The 10,052-nt window shown below is 32.9% G+C and overlaps 1 protein-coding gene across 1 annotated transcript; it reads right to left on the bottom strand.

Annotated features, from left to right (window-relative positions):
- Window positions 1–2,520: 2,520 nt before the first annotated feature.
- On the bottom strand, window positions 2,521–6,816 carry LOC134727452 (3 beta-hydroxysteroid dehydrogenase/Delta 5-->4-isomerase type 1-like). The gene is made up of 5 exons (XM_063591834.1): window positions 6,769–6,816; window positions 5,489–5,639; window positions 5,018–5,182; window positions 3,806–4,021; window positions 2,521–3,074 (listed from the first exon to the last, which is right to left on the bottom strand). Exons 2-5 carry the CDS (start codon window positions 5,622–5,624, stop codon window positions 2,521–2,523), a joined length of 1,071 nt encoding a protein of 356 aa, XP_063447904.1. The 5' UTR covers window positions 5,625–5,639; window positions 6,769–6,816.
- Between the last annotated feature and the right edge of the window lie 3,236 nt (window positions 6,817–10,052).

The raw sequence follows: 10,052 nt of genomic DNA, 5'->3' as shown, positions 1-10,052 counted from the left end.
GTAAAATAGCGATAAAAAGATTAGCATTGGTCATGTCAACTCGATTGCCTTCCCGGCTCAAGCGAGAAAATTAATCTCGTTGAGATGATCAACGAAAATCTATAAATAATTCTATTAGGGACGGCATCAAAAGATCAATGTAAGATAACAAACTTAATTCAAATAGTTTGGGGGGGAGTGAACTGCTGCAAGATTTGGTTATCTGACATTGATTTTTACTTATATCCATATGGGTCAATCAATTTTTCTAAAATTAAGTTAAGAAGGGGGGGTCAGTGAAAAAACTATGTGAATTAAGTTTTTTTTATCCTTCATTGAACTTTTGATGTCGTCCCTTATGTTCACAACAATGTTTGAGCAAAACAGAAAAATAGGGGTACAATAGTAATTTTCTCTTTTAATTAATGTTAAATTTCTACAGAAGAAAAATATCTGAACGTTTTAATCTCAAGGGTAACAATGAAATTGAAGAATGATGAATTCTGTTTTGGTGTTTAACGCCACTTTCAGGATAATTGGTTATATTCAATTCTTTATTACTTTGAGCAAATGATGCTCATTAGTACAAATATGATATATATGCAAATACAATATATCATAAATAAATACATAAAACATATATAACTGATAAATGAATACATCCGAGAAGAATGATAATCTGTAGTAAGTATTGTTAACTTATAACATGTCTGTTCTACGTTTAAATGCATGGAAAAGAAATTTACAAACTTTTAAGGTAACACATGTCTTTTACATTTTCTGTGCTCAACAACTGTATAAGCTTAAATGACGATGGACGCTTATAATTATATGGCTTAATATACTGTCTCCTAATTGCATTATAACAATCACACTGTAAAATTAAATGAAACTCGTCTTCTATTGTATTTAAAGTACAGAGAGTGCATTTTCGTTCTGATCTATTAACACCGTGATATCGTCCTGTTTCAACAAATAAGTTATGTGAAGACAATCTTATTCTCGTTAGATACACTCTAAAATTGACATGTTTAGTGAGGTAAAATTGTAAACGAACATTATTTACACAGTATTTATATAAAAAACACTTTGGCGAGTCATCCAATAGTTGATTCAAATATTGATTAGCTTGATCAAATATTCTAGTTTTGATAAAATACTTAAGAGTGTCTTTTACAACTAATTTATCTTGGTTATACCGAAATCATTCAAACCCAAATTAACCAATAAATACTTCAGTTGATAAATCCAACTATTTCTGTTATTACATTGGTTCTGTACCTGGTCTTTGTAACAATTTTCAAGAATACAATTATTCGTTGATAGAAGTTAAAACCAGTATCTTATAATATTATACAATCTAGAATATATCAAAGGATATCTACTAAGCTCATAATACACCATTACATTCGTTGTACATTGTTTGACACCTAAAATATTTTTGCAAAAATCTAACTGAACTTTTTCAATATTTGGAGCTTTACGAAAGCCCCATATATCTCACTGTCATAGCATAAAATACTACTTATATATGTATCAAACAAATTAAGGTATGTGAAAACATTCAAATATAAGGATAACACTTTTGATTTCAAGGCAAATACAGCTTTCCTGGTTGCTCAGCTTATTGTTTTTGAGTTTTTAAAAATTTTCCGTTATAGAAGACGGTCAGTTGTTGTTGGTGATGAAGCCGGAGTGACCTGCATGAATCGCCGACCAATAGTGGGAAAACTGGAACTGGTGGCATATTGCATGATTTAACATCATAAGGACTAACATCATGCATATATATTACGCAACACAAATTATAATTCAACTTTTATAACATAACTAACAACAGAAACGATAAAAATGATGTGTGATTTTTTTTGTCACCCAAGTAATGCATTAATGTAGGAAATCATGGAAAATATTTAAAAATAGCGTCTATAATTCATTGTGGGTGTGGTGAACAAGTGACCAATGTCAAGGATACATTTTTTTTTTATTTTTTTTTTTTGTTATGTTTATTGATAAATCCGTTAGTTTACTTGTTTGAATTGTTTTACAGTGTCATTTCGTGACCTTTTATAGCTGACTATGTGGTATGGGCTTTGCTCATTGTTGAAGGCCTTATGGTGATTTATAGTTGTTACAATTTCTGTGTCATTTTGGTCTCTTGTGGAGAGTTGTCTCATTGGCAATCATACCACATCTTCTTTTTTTATATTTACTTGTATATTTATCAAAAATGTAAATATAGTATAATATTTTTAGTATAACCCACAAAGAAAGATTTATGCACAGTAGGATTTAAAATGACTAGCACTTGAATTCTTTTGACAGTTAAACAAATGTAACAAATGACAGAATTACAGTATAGTCGTCGTTAAATCATTGCGAGACAAAAGTATACATGGAAAGATGAGTGTTTGAATTTTAAGTCTTCAGCAAAAAGTATCACAGCACAATTACTTCACGGTTCAGCTAACAAGCAAGCTAACCAAAGATATTACCTGTAGCTACATACTCACTGAAATCTGTTGTAAAAAGTATTTTATTTCAAATTATCTTCGAATAGAAAATATTTGATCGTCTGACTGCAGTATCATAGTCATAGATGGGTTCGTATCCTAGCAATGTCTTGGCTTTGTCGTAAGTGACATAAAAGGTTGTATTTAAAAATGCTATGCTCCCGAATGTGAAATGCAAATTTGGCAAGTTGACTGTTTTAAACAGACGAACTATATAAAGTAAACAATAAAATAAAAACATCATAATCATCGTAAACCAGTAGGGTATATACCATGTTGATGGTCTGGAACCTACTAGATCTAAAAATGGTTTCATTACACCGGGCAATGTATCTGGTGGAGTGTCGTCTGCAGCAAAGAAAAAATGGCCACCAAGAGCTGGATTGTTCGGTATTGATTCTGCTGCTTTCACAAACATCATTGCCGTATTTCCAACATAGCTATATTGTAAAATGGCTGTCATACGACCGACAAGTGGATAAGTTTTTCCTTTGAAAGGCCTTATTGAAAGTGGAATAGCCATATAGTCCAATTCGCCGTACATTGGTAACGGTAGAATGGCAATTGTTCGTAGCTGTTTTCCTAAAATGATAAAATAAACTGATTTTTTATTTTGAAAAGAAATTGATATAATTGCTTGAAAGTATGTGTAGAATGTTAAAGTTTACATGTTCTAGACATTTTACTAGAATATAACTCAAGGTTTCTAAAAAAAAAAATCATACTGCGTATTTCTGAAGAAAAAAACACAAACACACATACACTTTCAATACTGTTTTAACTCTCTTTTTCTTTTCATATTTATATCTCTATGTCTAAAACTACACCAATCGCATTTAAGCAAATTTCTATGAATTGTACAAGAATGTGTGTTTAAAAATACCTTTTCCAAGTCAGGAAAATGACAGTTGTTGTTAATCCGTTTGATGTGTTTTATCATTTGATTTTGCCTGTTGATTAGGGACTTTCCGTTTTGAATTTTCCTAGGAGTTTGTTATTTTTGTGATTTTACTTTTTAGGTTTTTTTTTGTAACAGTTTCAAAGAGAAGATTTCCAAGTTCAAAGTACTTGTATCTGATCCATTTCAGTGGCGGATCCAGAGGGGGGGTTCCGGGGGTGCGCACCCCCCTTTATTTTTGCCGATCAATGCATTTGTATCGGGACATATGTTTTGCACCCCCCCTTTGCCCTGGGTTAGCACCCCCCCTTTCGAAAATTCCTGCATCCGCCCCTGCATTTCTAGGCTTTAAACAAAAATATGCTAAATTGTATGCAACCAATTTAAAGTAAAAAATATAATAACGAATGAATACCATTGCTTAGTGTTGTTCCGTTTGCAGATATGACTATTTCTTGTGCTGTAAGTTTTGAATACGCATATGCATCAAAGTATAATGTTGATGGGTGTTTGACTGTCGTTTCCGTTCCTCCACGTGACTCCTCCGGTCCGGCAAAGATACCACTGGAACCACAATATATTAAATAAGGAACATTCTCTTCTTTACACGTTTCAATAATAGTCTGTGTACCTTTATAAAGTATGAGTTGAACAGTAAATCATTAATATTATATTTTATATGAGATTTATATGAGATACAATGAATGAATTGCTAGTGTTACATACTATGATACTAAAGAGCATTTTGTTTCTTTCAGTTTCTTTTAGGCAAAATGTATTTTTGTTCGTGGGTGAATTACTCTACAGGTGTGTTTATGTTTGAATTGATTGTTAATGTGTGTATCATTCTAAATGTCGTTTCGGGTTTTTTTCGATTTACAGCGAGTTTGATTATGTGTAATGACTTTTTAAAGGCTGATTTTTGTGAGATTCATTTTTCGTATCATGTTTTGCAACGGTATTTTTTTAATTGTCGTGTCTTCCGTAAGTTTCATGCCTGGCTTGTGTTATATCATTATGCCTTATTAAGTGTCGAAGGACAATAATGTCACACATTCGAAAGTCAACCCAATTATGAACACACACACACTTTAAATGTCCACAAACATAGATTCCAACTTCACGGCCGACACTCGGCTAACCAGGCGGTTGGTCGGTTAATCTATATTGAGTATGCGGCTATATTGGCGATTGGTCTGTTGATCGGGTTGGTTATATACGTCTGTTACGAGTATAACACACAATTTAATCTTAAACTCTATTAAATATACCGATTTTTGGCATATTATTAGAACCAAATCAAAAAAAGAAAAGTGTCTGACAAAATGGTATCTATTGTAGAGCATTTCCCCCCTGTAAACACATTTCATAGTCTGCGTAGTTTTCAGTCAAACTAAAAGGCGTCGCGCAAGTATGTAGTATTTATGCTTATACGCATAGCAATTGTTTCAATAAAAGGCGAAATAAACTATTTTAGATATTATTTAAAGGACACAAAATAGTACTTTGAACTATTTCAGTTGTATTTCAATTTTATTTACAACCATAAAACATGTCATGGTATAATATTTACAAATAACAAAAAAAAAGCATTCTGGAATTAAACTTACCAAAATAGTTATTTTACCTAATATATTTACTTCATGTAGAATCTTTCTATTCGGAAATAATGACCAGTCAATCATAGAGGCAATATGTAGAACAATGTCGACATCACGACAAGCTTGCTGGACAAGTGCCCTATCGGTTATACTCCCTGTATACGATAGTATGCTTTGCTTTGCTTCAAATTCTACAAATATATCCGAATCCGGTATCATTTGCATCCGTTTTCTTTCAAATCAAATAATTCCATAAGGTACTGAATTACAATCATGAAATATACTTAAAAAATAAGCATTTTGAGGTCTCCATTTTAATGTAGAAAGCTGATAGTTTCAAACGAGTTTTTGCAACTGAATTCATATTGCATGAGTGAAAACATTATCATGAATGCCAGAATTGTCTACGGTCATATTTGCCTGAGGTAATTGTAACCTCAGTTTTTACATAATTTTTCGAACTTAAATTTATTTTTGTTAATTATAAAAACCATTACCTAGCTTTTGTTCATATGGAACCTTGTCTAAAACTCGTATTTCTTTGACGCTTACACCATACAGCTGTAAATGTTTAACTACATGTTGTCCAAGAAATCCACTTCCGCCCGTTACCAAGACAACATACTTGCTCATCTTGCATAATTGATTCTGTAAGAAAAGTGTAATAAAATGTATGTCATCTGTTTCTGAAAGGTGTGACAAACGTAGTCATAATACTTGGAAAAATTGTTACGGACGCCATCACGAGTTGGTTGACCGTTATGGAATAACCGTTTCACAAATGATATCGGATACGTTCCTTACGTCGTAACTACAATCCCCTTCCCTTTCATGAATGTGACCTACCGAATTAGACTATATACAGGATTTGTAATCACATAAGCAACACGACGAGTGCCACATGTGGAGCAGGATCTGCTTACCCTTCCGGAGCACCTGAGATCACCCCTAGTTTTTGGTGGGGTTCGTGTTGTTTATTCTTTAGTTTTCTATGTTGTATCATGTGTACTATTGTTTTTTCTGATTGTCTTTTTCATTTTTATCCCTGGCGTTGTCAGTTTGTTTTAGATATATGAGTTTGACTGTCCCTTTGGTATCTTTCGTCCCTCTTTTGCTAGTGGTTGATATTTGATGGTTAGTGCTAAACACCACCATCAGTACTCATGACTAAATCATAGCGCAGGCGCGGATCCAGCTATTTAAAAAGGGGGAGTCCAACTATATGCTACCATTCAAATGCATTGATCGTGCAAAAAAGGGGGGTCCAACCCCCGGAACCCCCTCTCCTTGCGTCCGCCAATGTAGCGGTCAATTTGTTGAGTGAGCAGTAGCATGAGAAAACAACCGACCTATAACAGGAAAAGTGGCAATCCTAGTTAACTGAGATCGAAATCGAGAGCATCTTGCCCGGATTCGGGTTCGACATCATAACAGAAGTGTTGGCAGACCAGTAATGACTGAAGATGGACTACTCCGAGAACACCCGCCCCCCCCTCCAACTCCACCCATCCTCGTTGCTATAGGCAATCTGGCATGATCTCAATATCCACTATATACCTAGTAATAATTTTTGCATTACAATTTAATCAAAGTCCTTTTAAATTTGTTCTAGTTCTGTCATTTATGTTATTTTATTAATCAAATATTTAATTGAGTCTTAAGACTACGTTTATCTTTTCATCTATACAAATATTTCAAGTAGCTGTAGCTTAAAGGCATGCCTTTTTAAATTAAAAAAAATGTATATACATTATATTATGATGCAACTACTACTTACAAACTGGATATATCAATACTATGCTAGACGGTCGATGTCCAACTGTCTATCTCAGTATAAATATATCAAATTAATATAAATAGTCATAATATTTAAATATATTCGCTTTTATTCATATGAGATAACATTTTACACGTATGGATATTAAATTCAAACCCCTGTGCCCTTTTGTAAGAAATTCAAAAACTAACAGAATATATTTCTCTAAAAAGTAACATTTGAAAATAAATAGGATAAACTCGGATAAGAAAAAAAACCCGGTGAACTATATTTGTTCAATTGTCGTTCTTATTTTGCATAATCTCAAAAAATGAACTCGATTGATTTGAATGACGTCGAAATCTAAACATATTTTATGCAAAATATGCAGACTGGATCTACACATGCCAATTAACTTTTTTGCAAAGTTTTAGAAAGATTGGAGCATTTTGAAATAATTTTTTTTCCGCATTTTACCAGTTTCCATGGCAACGGCAGCCATCTTGAATATGCCAACCCTTCTTTGTAAATCTGCACATGGTGGTTAACATTATGGTTAAGTTCCATTAACATTGGTTCATAAAATTTAAGATATAATAGAGATTTCCAATAAAATGACTTTACTCGACATAACCGACCTAACTCAACGTATTTCGTCCTACTGCATTGAAGCATGACGAAGGGGAGTATACACTGCATGCATGTTTTGCTCTTTGAACACGCATTGTTGCTGGAATATGCCTTCAGTAAAAATCAACCACAACTATTTCTTTTACTCTTTAAATATTTTGTCATTAAACTTTGAATGATTTTATTAACATAAATACTATAATGGAACAAGTACATTACCAACTTGTAATCAAACACACCCATCATTTCTTGTCATTTCACTTGACCCATATCTTAGTTCTTCTCACATTATGAATTTTAAAAACTACCAAGACGACATTTAGCATACAAATATTGAAATAACGAATTCCGAAGCAAGAAGCTTGCCTTTTTGTTGTTTTAAAAAGATTTAACGTTTAAAGTAAATTCCAACACACCCGAATGTAAAAGGTGTACTCGACTTGTAAAACAAAATAATATTTTTCTATAATTTAATTGAAGATAATTTGATGTGGGCAGAAATTTATATCAATGATATATTTTTCAAATGTACTTTTTCGACTTTAACTATACCAAATTATGGGGCGAAGTTTTTGTTGAAGTATACCTAAACTTGCATCCGAGGATACAGAAGTAGAGCGCGTACTCCCCCTTTTTGATCGATAAATAAGAAATTAAATATTATAAAACATTAAAAATCGAAAAGAAGAATCTATCTGATAACGACACACAAAATCAATACAAATATCAAATAATAAGTTTATTAAATTTTGCAATTATATCTGAAAATCAAAGTCATTGTCAAAACCATGAAAGACAACTCCAATGAATCGTATGATAGGTAAAGATACGTATATATACGTGGTCTTATGACAGTGAAGTTTAGGCGGGAATCTCAAGAATCACGTGATATATGAAAGTCATGATTTCTTTCGTTTTTCATCATCTAAGAAATATTTGATATTGATTAAATTTATTATGAATGGGTTTCCTAGTTTATGAATACTTAGTTGAAACTTAAGTAATGCATTTTACAAAATTAATTGGTTAGCAATAACCGGTCCCGTTACGTGCGTACGTATGTCATTTTATTGGAAATCTCTAATAAGACATAATAGAGATTTCCAATAAAATGACATACGTACCTAACTCGACGTACGCACGTAACGGGACCGGTTATTGCTAACCAATTAATTTTGTTAAATGCATTACCCCAGTTTTAACTAAGTATTCCTAAAACAATGAAACGCATTCATAATAAATTTTATCAATATCAAATATTTCTAAGATGCTGAAAAACGGAAGAAATCATGATTTCTATATATCACGTGATTATTGATATTCCCGCCTAAACTTCACTGTCATAAGACCACGTATATATACGTCTTAACTACACTACAATAATAACAAACACAAAGCAATGCATTTAGCCGTGCAGACTAACAGAGCCGGCGTTTAATGTATATTTTATATTATAAATCATGACATATATGAAGTACAAAAACATTCCAAAGGAGGTACACAGAAAGAATAAACATCTGAAACAAGTTTACTCTGTATCAATAAGAGCCCATATCTCTATGTATGTATGTATGTATGTATATATATCCGTCTTTAACGTAACCTCGCCGCCCAGGAAAAACCATCAAAAAACTTTATTAAAGAAAATTGATTTGGAAACCTGTGTTCGGAGCAAGTGCAAGGCACGCCTCGGGACATTGATGCCAAACTCCATCAAGAAAAAACAGCAAAATAATATACAATATCAAATATGAAACATTGAAGTTTTAGTGTTGAACGTCTGCGGCTAGAATGATTTTCAAACCCAAGAACATTTAAAACCCGCTTTCACCTCATTAACATAAGAATACTTATTGAAACAATCCAAATGATTGGTCCACGTATCCACGTGTACAACTACACATAACAAAACCCGCCAAAAAATACTATACTCCGAAACGCGGGAAAATACATGTCTTAACTACACTACAATAATAACAAACACAAAGCAATGCATTTAGCCGTGCAGACTAGAAACACAAAGAAAGGGCGGAAAAGCGTAAATGATATACAATAAAATGAAAATGCTAAAGACCTAGCTTCTTAGTAACTTCTAAACGATGTGCAAGTGAGTCTGCCACGTACCCATCTTTGGCAGTATCAGATTTCCATCGACCGTGCCGTTTCCAGCAGCGTTCGTTAACATCAGCGTTAGCTGCGACAGTGGCTCCACCCGCCCTTAAAGAATGTAAACCTATGTTTATATCACCACAAACTTCTTTGAGTCTAGCTACTATACACTCTCTAGCTCTGGTATAACTCAGTTTTTTGTTCTTGTAAATTAGCGAACACCGTTTGCCTGATCTAAAAATAGGTTTAAATAAATATTGCTCAGAACTGGACTCAATTTTACAAATACTGAAATATTTGGACAATAAACTATAAGGACAAGCAGCAGACTCACCATTTGAAATAACTAATTTCTCCCCTAATCTATACTGATCAGTTTTGCTTTTGTCAATATCAATCTCTAAATAATTAGTTTTGAAATGAACGTCTTTACATCGAAGAGAACTAAGCTCGTTGTATCTCAGAAAACCAGAGAAACTAAGAACAATCATACATAAATCCCTTAAAATAGCTATATCATCACTGTCTTTATATTTTATACAAAGTTCAATAATAGATTCAGAATC

Source organism: Mytilus trossulus, chromosome 8 (genome assembly GCF_036588685.1).
Source record: "Mytilus trossulus isolate FHL-02 chromosome 8, PNRI_Mtr1.1.1.hap1, whole genome shotgun sequence".
Lineage (NCBI taxonomy): Eukaryota > Metazoa > Mollusca > Bivalvia > Mytilida > Mytilidae > Mytilus > Mytilus trossulus.
The sequence above is the reverse complement of the archived record's forward strand: the minus strand, read 5'-3'. Positions and strand labels throughout refer to the sequence as shown.

Bases quoted from the DNA above. Each gene is read 5' to 3' on its own strand.
- LOC134727452 (XM_063591834.1), bottom strand. From the start codon at position 5,624: ATGAGCAAGTATGTTGTCTTGGTAACGGGCGGAAGTGGATTTCTTGGA. The intron at 5,183-5,488 runs GTAATGGTTTTT...ATATATTTGTAG, and splicing joins TCCATATGAACAAAAGCTAG to AATTTGAAGCAAAGCAAAGC. The intron at 3,075-3,805 runs GTATTCATTCGT...TTATCATTTTAG, and splicing joins CGGAACAACACTAAGCAATG to GAAAACAGCTACGAACAATT.